At 46.9% G+C, this 20,388-nt stretch overlaps 1 protein-coding gene across 1 annotated transcript; it reads right to left on the reverse strand.

Annotated features, from left to right (window-relative positions):
- Positions 1 to 3,397: 3,397 nt before the first annotated feature.
- On the reverse strand, positions 3,398 to 9,625 carry LOC101009235 (aflatoxin B1 aldehyde reductase member 3). Its single transcript, XM_003891222.5, has 7 exons — positions 9,348 to 9,625; positions 7,024 to 7,211; positions 6,730 to 6,834; positions 5,866 to 5,962; positions 5,533 to 5,632; positions 4,835 to 4,964; positions 3,398 to 3,726 (listed from the first exon to the last, which is right to left on the reverse strand). The coding sequence occupies exons 1-7, from the start codon at positions 9,559 to 9,561 to the stop codon at positions 3,565 to 3,567; spliced, it is 996 nt and encodes a 331-aa protein (XP_003891271.1). The 5' UTR covers positions 9,562 to 9,625; the 3' UTR covers positions 3,398 to 3,564.
- Between the last annotated feature and the right edge of the window lie 10,763 nt (positions 9,626 to 20,388).

Below are 20,388 nucleotides of genomic sequence, written 5' to 3' on the forward strand. Positions count from 1 at the left end.
GGCTGAGTGTGGTGGCTCATGCCTGTAATCCCAGCATTCGAGGCACTAACAGGGGCATATCAACTGAGGTCAGGAGTTCAACACCAGGCTGGACAACATGGCAAAACCCAGTCTCTACAAAAATACACAAATTAACCAGGTGGGTGGCTCACACCTGTAATCCCAGCTACTCAGGAAGCTGTGCAGGAAAAATCACTTGAACCCGGGAGATGGAAGTTGCAGTGAGCCGAGATTGCGCCACTGCACTCTAGCCTGGGAGACAGAGTGAGACTCCATCTTGAAAAATCAAATCAAATCAAATCAAATAAAGCCAGTTGGGATTTGGACAAGGATTATGTTGAATTTTCTCATCATCTTGGGGGATTTTGTCATTTCAAGCAATTGAATTTTGGTGTGCTTTTTTGTCCAAAGATAACTGACAGACCACTACACATCAGGGAGAATCTATGTTGTATGGATAAAAAGAATCAGGGGTTGACTTCTTTTTATAAAGAATAAATTTTGTCTGGAGGGTGTCTCCCTCTGGTCAGCAAATGGGACTTTTCTTGGGGTCAGGCTTTGGATGAGTGGTGTTATCTAAATTTCCAAGTTGGGCCCCTTTCATCATTTTAAGGGACTGTTCCAAGTATTGCCTGCTGCCCTGCCCACGGCTGAAAGGATTTTGCTGCAATGGTCAAACAGCAACCACCACACCTGGGATTTTCCTTTCCCAGCCTTGAGTGCCTCCTGTTTGGAGGAGGGGTGTAGGGGTGTTCTGAGGAAAATGTGGACCCCGCTGCCCTTGCCCCCAAGCCCAATAAAAAGAAGCCCAGAACCACCACTGAGAAAGTTATGGATGAAAAGACAGGAGGCTTAGCTAAGACAAGAGGAAAGCCATTGCGGAGATTATGGAATATTAAAAAATGTTCCACATTAATACAGTTTGAATGTTCCCTCCGCTTCAAATCCCGTGTTGAAATGTGACCTCCAGGCCAGGTGCTATGTGGCTCAAGCCTGTAATCCCAGCACTTTGGGAGGCTGAGGCGGGCAGATCACGAGGTCAGGAGTTCGAGACCAGCCTGGTCAACACAGTGAAACTCCGTCTCTACTAAAAATACAAAAATTAGCCGGAGTGGTGGCATGCGCCTGTAGTCCCAGCTACTCGGGAGGCTGAGGCAGGAGAATCGCTTGAACCCGGGAGGCAGAGGTTGCAGTGAGCCAAGATCGTGCCACTGCATTCCATGTGGGTGACAGAACTAGACTCTGTCAAAAAAAAGAAAGGGAAGGGAAGTGGAGGGGAGGGAAGAGGAGAGGAGGGGAGGGGAGCGGAACCTCTAGTGTTGGAAGAGGGCCTTGTGGGAGGTGTTTGGGTCATTGGGGCAGATCCCTCATGAATGGCTTGGTGCTATCCTCATGATAATAAATTCTTCCTCCATTACTTCACATGAGACCTGGTTGTTTAAAAGAGTCCGGAACCATCTGCCTCTTGCTCCCTCTCTTGTCATGTGATATGCCCGCTCCCTTTTTCCCCTTCCACCGTGATTGTAAACTTCCTGACGCCCTCACTAGAAGCAGGAACTGGTGTCATGCTCTTCGGACAGCCAGCAGAACTGTGAGCCAAATAAGTCTCTTTTCTTTAAAACGTACCCAGCCTCAGGTGTTCCTTTATAGCAATGTGAATGGACTAACATAGAAAATGGGTATTGAGGAGTGCAGCATTACTGTAACAATACCTGAAAATGGATGCGGAAGCAGCTTTGGACCTGGGTAATGGACAGGAGTTGGAAGAGTTTGGAGGGCTCAGAAGATGACAGGAAGATAAGGGAAAGTCTGGAACTTCTTAGAGACTTGTTAAGTAGTTGTGACCAAAACGTACTAGAAATACAGACAGTGAAGGACAGGCCGAGGAGGTCTCAAATGGAAATGGGGAATTTATTGGGAGCTAGACCAAAGGTCACCCATGTTATCCCTTAGCAAAGAGCTTGGCTGCATTGTGTTCTTGTTCAAGGGATTTGTGGAAGGTTCAACTGAAGAATGATGACCGAGAGCATCTGGTGGGAGAAATTTCAAAGCTGCAAAGCATTCAGGATGTGGCATTCTTGTTTCCAAAAACCTACAGTCAGATACAGGAGCCAAGGAATGAATTATAGTTGGAATTCATAATTAAAAGGGAACCGGAGTGTAATAGCTTGAGAATTAGCAGCCTGGCCATGTGATCAAGAAGGAAAGAGCATTTCAGCAGGGGAATTCACATTGGCTGTAGAACAACCACTTGCTAGAGAGATGAGCATGACTAAAAGGGAATCAAGTGCTAAATAGCCAAGATGATGGGAAAAGGGCTCAAAGCCATTTCAGAAGACTTCAGGACAAACTTCACAGATGCTGCTAGGGCAATGCCGGAGGCAAAGTGAGGCTGGAGCCCCCCGCCACAGTCTCCACTAGGGCACTACACAGTGGAGCTGTGGGAAAGAGGCTACCACTCTCCAGACCCCAGGATTGTGCAGCCACCAGCAGCTTGTGCCCAGAGCCTGGAAAAGCCACAGGCACTTACTCCAACCAGTGAGAGCAGCCATGGGGGTGCATCCTGCAAAGCCACCTAAGTGGAGCTGCCCGAGGCCTTGGAAGCCCACCCCTGGCACCACTGCGGACAGGATGTGGGAAATGGAGTCCAAGATTATCTTGGAGCTTTACATTTGTCATGCCTGCCCTACTGGGTTTCAGACCTGCGTGGGCCTGTTGCCCCTTTCTTTTGGCCGATTTCTCCCTTTTGCAATGGGAATGTTACCCAAAGCTGGTACCACCATTGTATCATGGAAGTAAATGACTTGGTTTAGATTATACAGGTTCATAGGTGGATAAAACTTACCTTGAGTCTTGGGTGAGACTTTGGACTTACGATTGAGTTGATGCTGGAACAAGTTAAGATTTTGGGTGACTATTGGGAAATGATGACTGTATTGTGCAATGTGAGAAGAACATGACATTTGTGGGGAGGTACTGCTACAATGACATCATTAGGGTTTTTTTCCCCTCCAAATCTCATGTTGCAATGTGATCAATGTTAGAGGTGGGCCTGGTGGGAGGTGTCAGGGTTTGGGGGCAAATCCCTCATGAATGGCTTGGTGCCATGCGGACAGTAATGAGCGAGTTCCGGCTTTATGAGTTCATACAGGATCTGGTTGTTTAAAAGAGCCTGGAATTTCCTCCCGTCTCTTGCTCCCTCTCTTGCCATGTGACACACTGGCTCCGCTTCCCCTTCTGCCGTGATTGTAAGCTTCCTGAGGCCCTCGCTAGGAGTAGATGCCGGCACCACACCCCCTTGTACAGACTGCAGAACCGTGAGCCAAAGAAACCTCTTTTCTTCATTAATGACCCAGTCTCAGGTATTCTTTTATAGCAACGCAAACAGACTAACACACAGCATCCTGGGAGGTTTTATTCTTCATTTGGTGGTGACTCTACTGTTAGGTTTTTGTTCAAATAATTCCATTCCTAAGAATGTACTGAGGCAGTTCTAAATTAAAGAAAGCGTGAGAGACAAAAGAGGTTACAGAAGAGCCTTGGGCAGCCTGAGAAACGATGGGCCTAGCGGAAGTAGTTGGCACATTCGTAAGCAACCAAATTCCAGGCTTGATTAAAGGCGTCCACAACAGCCGGCTTCAGGGGCCCTTCCTCTGCCGCTGCCAAGTTCTGCTCCAGCTGCTCCAGGCTGGACATGCCCAGGATGACCGCATCCCCGTGGGCACCCTGCAAGGGAGATGGCCAGACTTCAACCTTCTGCTGCACAGCAACTCCACTCACAGCCCTCCCAGCCACTTCCCTGCTGAGATTTGGGCTCTCTTGTATCCCAGACGTCCAGAAATAAGATGCCTTGGATACCTGTACCTATGTGACTCGAAACCTGTATTCTTTCACCTACTGCCACACGATACTTCCAAACAGACCTACATTCACAGCCCAGTTCTGCCCCCCAGCAGCTGTGTAAACGTGGCTAAGTTATTAAACCTCTCTGACACTCAATCCTCTTCTCTATTTTCAACATGGTTATGGGTGTGAAAAATTATGTAGAGTGCTTAGCTCCCATTTATTGAGCACCTACTGTATATATGCCAGACACTATTGCAACATCTGAGGCTGAAGCTGGATATAAATTTGAATGAGGAAGACATGGTGTACCAAGAGAGGGAAACTCCAGCTCCCACCAAAGGATGAGACTAGTGGGTTTTACAGTTAAACCTGTGTTAAAATGTTAAAATGTCTGCCCCTTTAATAGCTGGGCGAAACTCAGGTTCCTCATCAATAACACCGGGACAGTCATTTCATAAAGCTGAAGGAATAATGAAATCCCTGCAACAAAGCCCTTCTTACAAAGCCTGGTACTCAGATACCATCAACGCCAATGGGAAGGCCGAGCGCAGTGGCTCACACCTGTAATCCCCACAATTTCAGAGGCTGAGGAGGGTGAATTATCTGAGCTCAGGAGTTTGAGACCAGCCTGAGCAACATGGTGAAATCCCATCTCTACTACAAATACAAACAATTAGCTGGGCATGGTGGCACATGCCTGTAATCCCAGCTACTCAGGAGGCTGAGCAAAAGAATTGCTTCAGCCCAGGTGGCAGAAGTTTCAATGACCCGAGATCATGCCACTGCACTCCCACCTGGGCGACAGAGTGAGACTCTGTCTCCAAAAAAAAATGAAACATAGAAAAAGACCAGTGGGAAGAATGTTTGTGAGAGTTGAAAGAAAGAGAAATTTTAGAGGAATCAATAAACAAATGTTTTAGCCCTCATCGAAAGACATTGCTGGTCCCCCTGGAAGGGAAGGAGCTGTGGGCCCAGGGTTGCTGGTTACCTGCAGCTGTGAGTGGTGGTACATCCACCGGAGGGTGGCCGAGGTCATGCTGGGGGCGCCGGCGCCATACGCAGCCTGCAGGGCCTTCTCCACCAGGGCAATGCCCTTGAAGTGGTTCTCCTTCCAGTAGCTGGGAAGGGGGGGACAGTGGCACAGGGGTCAGTACCATGGGGGTCACACTGGGAGCCAAAACCAAAGAGCCAATGATGGCCACTGCCCCACCCCACACCCTGCAGCCCTGAGGGACAGGTGCGCTCTCCAGCCATGCATCTCCCACTTTGCTGGGCGTCAGAACCACCCAGGATGCTGGCCCCTCAGCAGAGACCTCAAAGAGTCTTTATTCCTGACGACTCAGCAGCCTGCTCTTATTTTCATTAGGGACACGAGGGCCACTGGGATGGAACAGGACTCGGCCCCAGGCCTCCTGGACCTCCCTCCAGGGCGCCTTCTTTCCTTCCTAGCAGGTGATTGCTCAGGAAAGAGCTACGACTTCAAGACCCTGAGGTCCAGGGAGCCTCATTTCCTCCTGGAGGTCCCAAGACAACAAGAAAACCCACGGAGGGTTTGGAAATTCCTGAAGGAATGCAGGGGAGGAGGTGCAGCAGCGAGGAAAGGCCTTACCCCAGGAGCAGCCAGGACTTCATTCCACATAAAGCCGACCCCACCCCAGCCATCCACACCAAGCACCCCCAGCTCACCGATTCCTGTACAGTTCTGCCCACTGATTCCCAAAGAAGCGGCTCACGGGCTGTTTCCCGTCCTTGTCCTCATACTTGTACCTGCCAGTCAGCAGGCCCCCTGCGGGAAGGCAGCAATCAGCCCCCGGGCCCAGAGTGCCCCAGAAGCTGCCACATCCCTCAGGGCTCTGGGTCTAGGGGAGGGGCAGGGATGCAGGAGGGCTGAAGGATGCAGCCTTGACTTCTTTGACCTGAGAGGTCAAAGTTTGTCAAACCCTCCCTGCTTCCCAGGTCCTGGGCTGAGCATCTGTGGGTTGGAAATAGGCGAGTCAGGGCCAGGAATGCTCCACGTACCAGCCAGAGGGTTGAAGGCATAGAACCTCAGTCCAAAGTGCCTGAGGCAGGGGAAGAGCTCCGTTTCCACCTGCCGGGTGATGGCGTTGTACATGCCCTGCAAGGAGAGGGGCCCAGGGGAGAGGGTGGATGTGTCAAAAGAAGGGACCTCAAATTTACCCTTATAGAACCCTTATTTCAGACCTTAACAATTCTAGCACTTTAACCATCTGGGCATTTACTTATTCTTACTGGTGCTGGTGAAAGGGGCTTATGCCCGAGGAAAATTCATTCACTGAGCCAACTTTCATGAGCACCAACTACGAGCTGATTGTCAGATTTAGATTCTTAAGCCAAAAGGACAGGGTCCCTTCTCTCAAGGTTTTATAATAAGGTCAAGTATAAATAGTTATAATCGAGTAATGAGGCATTCACAATAGACTAGAAAGTTCCGTGACCAGTGCCTGGCACCAAGCAGGTGTACAAACATTTGTGGAATGAATGATGAGGAGGTAAACGAGGATCTGAGGTCTCAGGGTCTTCTGGGCCCATCTAGAAAGGCTTCCAGAGGAAGACACCATATGTGAGACCTGAACCGTTCTCCCAGGGAAGGGGCAGTGCAGGGCAGGGCGTGTTCCAGGCTGAGTGCAGGGCCAGGTGGGGAAGGAAGGGTCCAAGGTGCACAGATAGGCAAGAAGGAAGCAGATGCCTAGTGGCCAGCCTGAGGAGCTTGAATGGCATCCTGAGGGTATGTGGGAGCCATCTGCAGGGTTTGAACAGGGGGTGGCTGCTATGTAGAGGGTACCGGGGGAGTCAGAGGGGAATAGAGAGCCCAGGATGAGCAGGAGTCCTGGAGACCTTGGCCTCTGCAGCCCCGGCCCTCACCTGGTACACAGTGGGCACGATCCAGCCATTGCTCTTGCAGAGGGTACAGATCTCAGCCACTTCCCAGGCGGCATAGTTGGAGAGGCCAAGCTCCACGAACTTGCCCTGCAGGGGTGAGGTTCCAGTCAGAATGCAGTGCAGCCCAGACCAGGAAGGGGAGGCCAGGGTGGGGCCCCTGGGAGTGGGGCTGTTCCCTGCTCCACCCTGGGACTGCCCTGGTGCCTCTGATCTCACCAGTGGGATCAGAATGAGAGCAGCAGTGGGCCACCTCCTAGAGCTCAGGGGTCCCCTCACCTCCTGGTGCAGCTGGTGGCAGGCACGCAGTGTCTCTTCCACGGGGGTGCTGTGGTCTGGCAAGTGCAAGTAGAAGAGGTCCACTCGGGGACACTGCAGCCGCTTCAGTGACGTCTCCAGCTGGAACCGGAGACTGTCAGGCTTCAGGGAGTTCCCAAACAGTGGATTGGCCTTGGTAGCAATTTTCACTGAGAGGAGAGGGAAACGAAATTCAGGGCCTGGCACCATGGCTCACACCTGTAATCCCAGCACTTTGGGAGATCGAGGAAGGCAGATCAGGAGGTCAGGAGTTCGAGACCAGCCAGACCAACATGATGAAACCCCTTCTCTAATAAAAACACAAAAATTAGCCGGGCGTGGTGGGATCCGCCTGTAGTCTCCAGCTAGCCAGGAGTCTGAGGCCGGAGAATTGTTTGAACCCAGGAGACGAGGTTGCAGTGAGTCGATATTGTGCCATAGCACTCCTGCCTGGCAACAGAGTGAGACTCCTTCTAAAAAAAAAAAAAAAAGAATCTTAGTTCTCAGTGAGTCAGTGAGCTGGACTAACAGGGGAGTGGAGAGTCCTCTTCCCACTTTTCACACTTAGAAAGTCACTTAGGCTGGCAGGAGGGCCGTCACTGGAGCCCTTGAGACCTGGGAGGGAGCAGGTTTGAGGAACTATTCATTTGGAATTCTTCCATGCCACCTCCACCCCTCTGCTTCGCAACTGAACTTCACTTCAGATCTGAGATCTGAGGATTTTCACCAGCCAACCTTGGACTCAAAGACAGAAGACAAGAAAGGATTTAAAAAAAAAAAAAAAAAACAGAAATAAGGCCCAGGCAGAGGGTGCAGATCTGTGTTGGCTCACACCTGTAATCTCGGCACTATGGGAGGCCAAGGCAGGAGGATCACTTGAGCCCAGGAGTTTGAGACCAGCCTGGACAACAAAGTGAGACTCCCATCTCGATGAATAATACAAAAAATTAGCTGGGTGTGGTTTCACAGGCCTGTGTTAGTCCCAGCTCCTCAGGAGGCTGAGGTGGGAGGATCACTTGAGCCCTGAGAGGTCAAAGCTTCAATAAGCCATGATCGCACCACTCCACTCCAGCCTGGGCAAAAAAAGCAAGATCCTGTCTCAAAAAAAAAAAAAAAAAAATCAGAAATATGGTTAGAGCTCTCAATGAGTGGCAGCGGGGTGATCTAGAAAGCGTGTGGCACTGAGATGCACGCACAGGCTGGGTTCGTTCGGGATCTACCATGTGGTGAACCAGAGGAGAAATGACTCCACTCAGACACTCAGAGTGGAAGGAGGCAAATGGTGCTAATACTAAGAACAAAGAAACAGCTAACATTTCCCAGCCCTCACTATGTGCTTGCCAGGCACTGGCCTAAGCACTGCACATGGCATCAGACTGAGGGCGGTTCCTCCTGCCCCTATACACACATCTTCCCCTCAGGCTACACCTGCTTCCTCCAGCACCCTCGGCATTGCCAAATCACATTTGCTTTTCCACACCCGTGCCCACTGCCCTGACACCCTTGCCCCTCGTACTCTTCCTGGCAAACTCCTCTCTGTTCTTTCTTCACGGGGTCCCTCCCAGGGAGGGCTCACTCCGGGCTCCCCAGCCATCTCTAGAATTGGAGCTTCCTGGAGTGGGTTAGTGTCCATTTCTCTCCAATAGCTTCAGACAGAGCCTCCCACAGACAGGGCAGTGAGAACCTGTACCACTGCAATCCCCCATCCCCCTGAGGGAGCTGCCAAGGCTCCCGGGCACTGCCACCCTGGTGAGGTGCCTTTGAACCTGGTGAGGTGCCCTTGCGAATACCACAAGGTACTCAGAGCAAAGTCCAGGGAGCGAGCAGGCTAGCACGTGTGAAGAAAGAAGCAGAGAGTGTGCTGGGTCCAAACTGATTTCGGACTGTGCCAGGGAGTGCCAGCCGATAAGCACAGAATTTCTGCAGATCGGGCCCGTCAAGAGCACCTGCAGGGCACAGGTGGGGACAGGAGCTGCACAATGCCAGATTCCAATGTTTTTCGTGCTCCAGAGAGGGGCTAGCCAAGTCATTCCAGGCAAGACCAAGTCATACAGACGTCAATGAGGGTGGTGGCTACCTCCCGAAGAGAAGAGAGACGAAGAAAAGAGAAGACCAGAGAAAAGTTGTCCGGAGCTAGATGTGCCTGAAAAGCCTGGGGTTCCCAAGGGTGCGAGGCGGGCCGGGGTTGGAGGAGCGGGGAACAAAGCCGTGGGTGCTGCCTGGGGCCAGGGAGAGCTGGGCGGTGCACGGCGGTGGACAGTCTCAGTTCTGCACGGTGCAGGGGGAGGATCAGGGGCCAGTGTTACCTCTGCAGTCGCTGCCCCCCAGCCCGAGTCCCAGGCCGCCCAGGATGGTCTCGGACTGGCCGTCGCTGTACACGAAGGCCGTGTCTATCTCGGTGTGACCGCGCTCCAGGAAGGCGCGCGTGGCTGCGGCGCTGGTGGGCGCGTCCATGCGGCGCCCCATCTCCATGGCGCCCAGCACCGTGGCGGGCCGGTCCAGTGATAGCTGCCGGGACATGACGGCGGCAACGGGATACTCCGATAGCAGCGCGCAGCGGTCGATAGCACCTGCTCCGGAACCGGCAGCTGCTTGCCTTTAGGGACTGGCTCGGGCCCCGCCCACCGTGGGGTGGAGCTGACAGCGCCCCCGAAAGTCCTCAACGCCGCCCACGCGCTCGACTCTGCGCTCGAGTAGGACCGTCTGCATTTGCACCGAGCAAACTGCGAAATGGCTGGGGCTTCCTACCGGTGACTCTCGTCTTGGAGATTTTAACACTCTTCAACGTCCCTAAGGGTGAGGGGGTCCAAGGGTGGCGACGATCCCAAAGGGCGGGGACTCCTCGGGCCTCCCTGCCGCGTCGTCCCTCCTTCCTCGGCCTTGCCCCGGAGCTGTCCCGGGTCTCTGTCTCCTCCAGGAGGGAGCTTACGGGGTGGGGTGGACCTAGGGCTGTGGCGCCTGCCGTGTGGTCCTGGAGAACGAGGCTTACCAAAACTCAAGACAGCGTCCTCATGGAGTGACATGGTTAACGTGTTGAAAGAAAAGAACTGTTGGCATTGAATTCTATACCTAAGTGAAAAAAACCTGACTGACTCTGGTGACTTCCGCCTGTAATGCCAACACTTTGAGAGGTCAAGGCAGGAGGATCACTTGAGCCCAGGTGTTTGAATCCAGCCTGGGCAACATAGGGAGGCCCTGTCTCAACAGAAAAAAAAAAAAAAAAAAAAAAAAGATAGAAAAATGGACCAGTGCCCAGCTGCAGTGAGCTGTGATAGCTCTACTGCACTCCACCCTGGGTGACAGAGGGCATATCTGTCTGCAAACACAAAAGAAAAAAACATCAATAGACAGATGGAACAAATGAAAAAACAATAGCAAAACTGATTTAAACCCAATCATATCAATAATGACATAAATATAAATGATGTAAATGCTCAAGGTAAAGGGCAGTGATTGTTAGAATGGATAAAAAAGCAAAACTGAACTATATGGTAAATACCAGAAAGGTATTCAAATATAAAAACAGAGATAGTTTAAGAGCAGAAAGATGGGAAAAGGCATATACTGACAAAACCAAATTTTAAAAAGTTGGAATGGCTAAATGAATATCAGAGAAAGTAGATTTCAAAACAAAGACTGCCCCCACAGTGGGCGACATACTGGCCCACACCTGTAATCTCAGCACTTTGGGAGGCTGAGAAGGAAGGATTGCTTGAGCCCAGGAGTTTGAGACTAGCCTGGGCAACACAGGGAGATCTTATCGCTACAAAAAAAAATTAAAAATTATGAAAATGTGGTAGCATGCACCTGTGGTCTCAGTTACTTGGGAGGCTGAGATGGGAGAATCATCTAAGCCTGGGAGGTCGAGGCTGCAGTGAGCTGTGACCACACCACTGCACTCCACCCTGGGCAACAGATTGATACTCTGTCTCAAAGCAACAACAGCAACAACAAAAACTATCAAAGACAAAGAGGGACATATCATAATGACAAATAGGTCAATTAATAAAAAAGATATAATTCTAAATATATATGCACCTAAGCATAGATCATCAAAATACATGAAAAACAATAATAGAACTAAAGAAGAAGTAGACAAATACAACATTATAATTGGAGATTTCAACACACCATTCTCAATAGTTGTAGAACAGTTATCAGTCATAATTTACAGAAACTCAGTAAAGGTGTACAAGACTCAATGCTATTAACCAATTCCACATAAACAACATGAATGGAATATTCAACAGCAGAATATGCATTCTTTTCAAGTGCATATCCCCCAAGATATACCATATTTGGAGGCATAAAACAAGTCTTAATAAATGTAAAAGAGGCCCGGAGCGGTGGCTCACACCTGTAATCCCAGCACTTTGGGAGGCCAAGGCAGGTGGATTAACTGAGTTCAGGAGTCTGAGACCAGCATGGACAACACAGTGAAACCCTGTCTCTACTAAAAATACAAAAATTAGACAGGCGTGGTGGCATGCCCCTGTAATCTCAGCTACTCAGGAGGCTGAGGCAGGAGAATCACTTAACCTGCTTGGTGGAGAGTGCAGTGAGCCAAGATCAGGCCACTGCACTCCAGCCTGGGCAACAGAATGAGACTCCATATTAAAAAAATAAATAAATAAATAAATAAATAAATTTTAAAGGATTCCAATCATACAAAGTACATCTCTGAACACAATGTAATTAAACTAGAAAATAATAATAGAGGCTGGGCATGGTGGCCCACGCCTGTAATCCCAGCACTTTGGGAGGCAGAGGTGGGCAGATCACTTGAGGTCAGAAGTTCAAGACTAGCCCGGCCAATATGGTGAAACCCCATCTCTACTAAAAATACAAAAAAAATTAGCTGGGAATTGTGGCGTGTGCCTGTAATCCCAGCTACTCAGGAGGCTGAGGCAGGAGAATTGCTTCAACCTGAGAGCTGGAGGTTGCAGTGAGCTGAGATCATACCACTGCACTCCAGCCTGGGCAACAGAGAAAGACTCCATCAGACTCCGTCTCAAAATAAAAAAAGAAAAAGGAAAAGAAAAGGAAAATAACAGAATTTAGAGCCTGAGAGGGAACTGAAAGTAAGTAAATAAGTTAATAAATAGAAGAAAAAGGAAAAATAGAAAATAATAATGAAATGATATCTGGACAATCCCCAGATATTTAGAAATTAAATAACCCATGGGGCAAATACGTAATCACAAGGAAAATTAGATCATATTTTGAACTGAATGAAAGTAAAAACAGGACATATCAAATTTTCTGAGATGCAGCCACAGTAATGCTATGAGGGAAATTTATAGCACCACTCTGACATATTATAAAAGAAGAAATATTTCAAATCAATAATGTAAGCATTTACTTTTTTTTTTTTTTTGAGACAAAGTCTCACTCTGTCGCACAGGCTGGAGTGCAGTGGTGCAATTTCAGCTCACTGCAACCTCGGCCTCCTGGGTTCAAGCAATTCCCATGCCTCAGTTTCCTGCGTAGCTGGAATTACAGGCATGCATCACCGTGCCTGGCTAATTTTTTTATTTTTAGTAGAGAAGGGGTCTCACCATGTTTGCCAGGCTGGTGAACTCCTGGCCTCAAGGGATCCCCTTGCCTCGGCCTCCCCAAGTGCTGGGATTACAGGTGTGAGCCACTGCACTGGCCGAGGCTTTTACTTCAAGAAACCATGAAAGGAAGAGTCAAGTAAAACCAAATTAGCAGAAGAAAGGAAATAATAAAAATTATAGCCAAAATAGGCTGATGTGGGAGAATTGCTTGAACCCGACAGGTGGAAGCTGCAGTGAGCCAAGATCACTGCTCTGCGTGCTAGCCTAGGAAACCGAGCAAGCCGCCATCTCCAAGAAAGAAAAAAAGCCAAAATAAATGAAATAGAAAACAAAAACATTAGCCAAGGTCAGTAAAACCAGAAGTAGGTTCTATAAACAGATCACTAAAGTTGATAAACCTCTGACTAGACTGATCAGGAATAACAGAGAGAATACACAGATTAACCACACCAGAAACAGCAGAAGAGACACCACTACAGATTGTTCAAAAATTAAAATGACAATAGAGTAGATGATTAAAACCTCTATGTGAATACATTTAATAAGTTAGATGAAATGGACAATTTCCTTGAAAAACACAAACTACCAAAGCCCACTAAGGAAAAACGAGACAGCCGGGCATAGTGGCTCACGCCTGTAATCCCAGCACATTGGGAGTCTGAGGCAGGCAGATCACTTGAGGTCAGGAATTGGAGACCAGCCTGGTCAACATGGTGAGACCCCATCTCCACTAAAAATCCAAAAATTAGCTGGGTGTGGTGGTGTGCACCTGTAATCAGTTACTTGGAAGGCTGAGGCAGGAGAAACGTTTGAACCTGGGAGGCAGAGGTTCCAGTGAGCCAAGATCACACCACTGCACTCCAACCTGGGCGACAGAGCCAGACCCTGTCTAAAAAAAAAAAAAAAAAACACCCAACAACCTGAATTTTTTTTTTCTTAAGACAGGATCTTGCTCTGTCTTCTAAGTTTGAGTGCAATAGTGCAAGCATAGCTCACTGTAGCCTCAATCTCCTGGGCTCAAGCGATCCTTCTACCCAAGCCTCCCAAGTAGCTGGGACTACAGGTGCACCTCATTACACCCAGATAATATTGTAAAAATATTTTTGTAGGGACAGGGTCTGGCTATATTGCTCAGGCTGGTTTCAAACTCCTGGGCTCAAGTATTCCTCCTGCCTCAGCCTCCCAAAGCGCTAGAATTACAGGTGTGAGCCATCTCGTCTACCCCAGATATTGAATTCTTAATAAAACAATATTTCCGGCCAGGTGCGGTGGCTCAAGCCTGTAATACCAGCACTTTGGGAGGCCGAGACTGGCAGATCACGAGGTCAGAAGATTGAGACCATCCTGGCCAACACGGTGAAACCCCGCCTCTACTAAAAAAAATACAAAAAAAAACCACAACTTGCCGGGCGAGGTGGCGGGCGCCTGTAGTCCCAGCTACTCGGGAGGCTGAGGCAGGAGAATAGCGTAAACCCGGGAGGCGGAGCTTGCAGTGAGCTGAGATCCGGCCACTGCACTCCAGCCTGGGCGACAGAGCGAGACTCCATCTCAAAAAAAAAAAAAAAAAAAAATAAATATATATATATATATATATATATATTTTTTTTTTTTTTTTCCAGAAAGAAAACTCCAGGTCTCCATGGCTTCATTGGACACTTAAGGAAGAAACTACATCAATTCTGCACAATGTTTCTAGTATATAGAAGAAAGATCACTTACCCACTCCTCTTGAGGCTACATTACCAGATAACAAATGACACAAAGATGTTACAAGAAAGAAACTACACACATATCCTTCATGGATCTAGACACAAAATCCTTTTTATGTTTTTCAAAAGTCCTTTTAAAACTTAGCAAAATGAATACAGTAGTATATACAAACAATAATGCATCATGACCAAGTTAGTTTCATCCCAGGAATATAAGGTTGGCTTAATATTTTAAAATCAATCAATATAATTTACTGTACTAACAGGCTGTAAGATAAAACCCATATGACCATCTCAATAGATGCAGAAAAAGCACTTGACAAAATTTAATACCTATTCAAAAAAAACCTCTCAGCCAACTAGGAATAGAAGGGAAGTCCTGAAACTGATACAAGGCATCATAGGCCAGGCGCGGTGGCTAATGCCTAGAATCCCAGACTTTGGGAGGACAAGACGGGCGGATTGCTTGAGCCCAGGAGTTCAAGACCAATGTGGGCAACATAGCAAGACTGTTCTCTATAAAAAATAAAATAATTAATAAGTGGAGTGCAGTGGAGTGATCTCAGCTCACTGCAAGCTCTGCCTCCCGGGTTCACGCCATTCTCTTGCCTAAGCCTTCTGAGTAGCTGGGGCTACAGGCGCCCACCACCACGCCTGGCTAATTTTTTTCTAGTTTTAGTAGAGACGGGGTTTCACTGTGTTAGCCAGGATGGTCTCGATCTCCTGACCTTGTGATCCACCTGCCTCAGCCTCCCAAAGTGCTGGGATTACAGGCATGAGCCACTGCGCCCGGCCAAAATAAAATAACTTTTAAAGGGCATACACGAACACCTACAGCTAATATATTTAATGATGAAATCAGACAGTTTTGCCACTAAGATTGGGAACCAATGATGTCCACTCTTATTCAACATTGTATTGAAGATGCTAGTTATTTCAACGTATTTCTGTTTGTTTGTTTGTTTTTTGAGACAGGCTCTTGCTCTGTCACCCAGGCTGGAGTGCAGTGGCATGGTCTTGGCTCACTGCAGCCTTGACCTCCTCCTGAGTTCAAGAGATCCTCCTACTTCAGCCTCTGGAGTACCTGGGACTACAGGTGCACACCACCAACCTGGATAATTTTGGGGGTATTTTTTTTTGTAGAGATAAGGTTTCACTATGTTGCCCAGGCTGGTCTCCAATTCCTAGGCTTGAGTGATCCTCTTGCTTTAGCCTCCCAAAACGTTGGGATTACAAGGGAGCCACTGTGCCTGACCATGAACGTATTTCAGTACATGAGTAATAATAGACAATTTCTTACATAACTATAATACCCATGTCATGCTAACAAAATTAACGACTCTTTGGTGTCACCTAATACTAGGTCCATATTCTTTCTTTCTTTTTTTTTTTTTTTTTATGGAGTCTTGCTCTGTCACCAGGCTGGAGTGCAGTGGTGTGATCTCAGCTCACTGCAACCTCTGCCTTCCAGGTTCAAGTGATTCCCCTGCCGCAGCCTCCCGAGTAGCTGGGACTACAGGTGTGCACCAACACACCCAGCTAATTTTTTGTGTGTGTTTCAGTAGGGACAGGGTTTCACCATGTTGGCCAGGATGGTCTTGATCTCCTGACCTCGTGATCCGCCCACCTTGGCTCCCCAAAGTGCTGGGATTACAGGTGCAAGCCACCACGCCCGGCCCACCAGGTCCATATTCAAATATCCCTGAGTGTTTAAAGAAATGTATGTTTCAGTTGGTTCGAGTTAGGATTAAAACGTGATTTACATACTGCATTTGGTTGGTATATTGTATTTCTGTATCTATTTTAAGTATCAGCCGTCCCACCCATCTCTCCACCCTTTTCATACATTGGCTTGTTCCAGAAACCCATTATTTGGGCTATTGAATGTCTCGTGTTCTATTTGCATAAGTCATGTTTTTCTCTAACTTGTTCCTGTCTTCCCTCATAATTCTTGTCAAATGGAATTTAGTGCTAAAGGCTAGATCATCTTCTGGTTCAGCTTGTTTTTCTGTTTTGTTTTGTTTAGTTTTAGTTGTTTTAATATTATTTTTTTTTTGTAAGAATACTTCTTCAGTGGTGTGTGTACTTCCTAATACATCACATAAGGGAAGCACACACAGCAGTAATGCTGAGACGATTTCTTACATGCAGGTGTAAGAAACAATACAGAGAGATTCTTATAAACTTTCCCCAGTGATAGGGTTTGGCTGTGTCCCCACCTAAATCTTATGCTGAGATCGAACAGTGGGTTCATGTGGGGTTAGCCTGCTTCCTCCACTGAAGAGCTCCTCATTAAACCTTTCATCCTATGGTTTCTTTGTTTTTAGAGGCAAAGTCCCACTAATTTGTTTTATATGATTTGTGGAATATCTTTAGAAACTGCAAAAATATCCTCACACAAAGATTACTTGAGAGATATGGCTTGGATTTTCTCCTCATTCAAGACCTGTTCATTTTGTTCAGCTGTCTTGGATGGCATGCAATGACAGCATTTTATTCCATGGAGGCTACTATCAGAATCTGCTACTGAATTTCATTCTTATAATGGAATATTGGCAAATATTATTGTGCTAGTGTTTCTCTACCCAAACTCCTGGCTTCAAACAATCTACCCATCTTGGTCTCTCAAAATGCTGGGACTACAGGTGTGAGCCAACACACCTAACCTCATCTTATGGTTTTATCTATTGATGATCTTTGCCTGAATCACTCAAAATAGAGTTTTAAACTCTGGGACTATGTTTTGTGCATCCTCGATATATTTTGTACATCCTCAAAACAGATCTTAGGACTGTAAGATTTATAGGTACAACCTCTGTTATTTTTATTTTTATTTTTTTATTTCATTTTTATTTATTTATTTATTTGAAATGGAGTCTTGCTCTGTCACCCAGGCTGGAGTGCAGTGGCGCGATCTCGGCTCACTGCAAGCTTTGCCTCCTGGGTTCACACCATTCCCCTGCCTCAGCCTCCTGAGTAGCTGGGATTAAGGCGCCTGCCACCACGCCCGGCTAATTTTTTGTATTTTTAGTAGAGACGGGGTTTCACTGTGTTATCCAGGATGGTCTCGATCTCCTGACCTCATGATCCACCCGCCTCGGCCTTCCAAAGTGCTGGGATTACAGGCGTGAGCCACTGCACCCGGCCTATTATTTTTATTTTTAATTTTGTTTTTTTTCTTGAGACAATGTCTTGCTGTGTTACCCAGGCTGGAGTGCAGTGGCAGAAACATGGCTCAGTGCAGCCTCTACTTCCCAGGCTCAAGTGATCCTCCCACCTCAGCCCCTCAAGTAGCTGGGATCACAGTCATGTGCCACCACACCCAGCTAGAATTTTTAATTAAAAGTTTCTTTAATAAGAAAAAAAAATTGGCTGGGCGCAGTGGCTCACGCCTGTAATCTCACCATTTTGAGAGGCCAAGGCAGAAGGATCACTTGAGGTCACTTGAAGTCAGGTGCTCGAGACCAGCCAGGCCAACGTGGTGAAACACCGTGTCTACTAAAAATACAAAAAAATCAGGTGTGGTGGTGCGCGCCTGTAGTCCCAGACACTCACAAAGCAGAGGCAGGAGAATCACTTGAACCCAGGAGACAGAGGTTGCAGTGAGCCAAGATTGTGCCACTGCACTCCAGCCTGGGTGACAGAGCGAGACTCAATCTCATAAAATAAAATAAAATAAAATAAAATAAAATAAAATAATAAAAATAAAATAAAATATTTAAGAGATAGGTTCTTCTCTGTTGTCCAGGCAGGAGTTCAGTGGCAGGAATATAGATCACTGCAGCCTCAGACTCCTGGACTCAAGCGATCCTTCCAAGTCAGCCTTCTGAATCACCAGGACTGCAGTCAGCCTACATTTAAATGGAAAGTACAGTTGTTTGGTTTTTAAAATAAGCCTTAAAATGTTTGAGATAATGTTGGAGTCACAGGTGTAAGAAATAATACAGAGAGATCCTTGTACCCTTTCCCCAGTGATACGGTTTGGCTTTGTCCCCACCCAAATCTCATCTTGAATTTCCACGTGTTGTGAGAGGGACCCAGTAGGAGGTAATGGAATCATGGGGGTAGGTGTTTCCCGTGCTGTTCTCATGATAGTGAGTCTCATGAGATTTGATGGTTATTATAAAGGGGAGTTTTCCTGCACAAGCTCTTTTTGCTTGCTGCCATCCATGTAAGACGTGACTTGCTCCTCCTTGCCTTCTGCCATGATTGTGAGGCTTCCCCAGCTGTGTGGAACCATAAGTCCAATTAAACCTCTTTCTTTTGTAGATTGCCCAGTCTTGGGTATGTCTTTATCAGCAGTGTGAAAACGGACTAATACACCCACTTTTCCCCAGTAGTAACATCTTTCAGAACTATAATATATCACAACCTGGTTGCATTGATACAGTCAAGATACTGTTGTTGTTGGGCCATGTGTCCTATAAATGCTGATTAGGCCTTGATGTTGATGGCTTCTTTGAGTTCTTCTATATCATTGCTAATTCCGGGCAGTTGTTCTATCAGTTGTTAAGAGGGGGGTGTTAAAGTTCAACTATAATATGAACTTTTCTCTTTCTGCTTTCCAGTCCACCAGTTTTTGCCTGACATATTTTGGGAGCCCTGTTTGGTGCTTACACATTTAAGATTGCTATGCCTTCTTAGTGGATTGACTTTTTTCCCCTCATTATATAATGTCCTTCTCTGTTTCTGATAATTTTCTTTGTTCTGAAGTCTACTTTATTCTAATATCACATTACAGTATCTCTTTTTTGGACCTCATTCATGTGGTATTGATTCAGAAAGAACTTATTAAGGATGGGAATGCTGGGTCAGAAAGTCAGAACTTCTTAAATGAGACAATCTCTCTCTACTAGTATCTAGTAATAAATTAGCCAGAAGGGCATGCACTGCTTAGCAGCAAGAATTTCAAGTTCAAAGTTTAGGGAACAGTAAATGCCACCAGTGTCAAAATGCCATAGCCGCCAATTAGTTAAGTGATTATTACAGATATCTGTAAGACTTTAGGGGTTTGAATGAGACAGAGGACTTGAAAGCAGACTTGGATTTACTAGTACCTGGACCACTTACAAAGCTTTTTGCTGTAGGAGGCTCCTTTCACATTTTGATGTTTGTCTTATACCTTGGTACAAAACATGTAATAAAATTTCCAGGTGCAGAATATGCTGTCTGCAAGCCTCATGATGTTAGGATTTGTCCTTCATGACTGTGGGCTATGAGCCACTAATTTGTTTTATATGATTTGTGGAATATCTTTAGAAACTGCAAAAATATCCCCACACAAAGATTACTTGAGAGATATGGCTTGGATTTTCTCCTCATTCAAGACCTGTTCATTTTGTTCAGCTGTCTTGGATGGCATGCAATGACAGCATTTTATTCCATGGAGGCTACTATCAGAATCTGCTACTGAATTTCATTCTTATAATGGAATATTGGCAAATATTATTGTGCTAGTGTTTCTCTACCCATTAACCAAAAAATCCGGGGAATTTTCCATAACTCAGTGAAAGGAGTACCTTTGGCCAGGTGAAAACATGGAGTTTCAGCATTTGTCTGAATGGAAACTGAAAAGAAGACATTAACAAAACACAAAGTCAAAAAGTGCCAGTAGTGGCAACAACTCAATCACTAATGTTCAGTGTTGATGGAGCAAGCTGGGTATGGTGGCACGTGCCTATAGTCCCAGCTACTCAGGAGGCTGTGGCAGGAGAATCACCTGAACTGGGGAGGTGGAGGCTGCAGTGAGTTGAGATTGCACCATTGCATTCCAGCCTGGGCAATAGAGCGAGACTCTAAAAAAAAAAATAAAAACAAAATAAAAATAAAAATAAAATTTTTTAATGCTTTTGACAGCATGTCAGGCTTCTGGGTTCTGTTCCCCAAGCTCAACTCTAAGGCAAGCATTTTAAGGTTTGGGGAAATAAACTTCTCCCAGTTTGGAGGAACATTATAGAAGAAGAGAAAGGAGCCATCTTAAATCATGAATGAAGGAAGGAAAAATACCATAGAAAAGTCTGGGAGTTTGGGTGGAAGAATTGGAGAAGGTGACAATGTGAAAGCAAGGAAGGGCCAGGGCA

The sequence above is a fragment of the Papio anubis genome, chromosome 1 (genome assembly GCF_008728515.1).
Source record: "Papio anubis isolate 15944 chromosome 1, Panubis1.0, whole genome shotgun sequence".
Classification (NCBI taxonomy): Eukaryota; Metazoa; Chordata; class Mammalia; order Primates; family Cercopithecidae; genus Papio; species Papio anubis.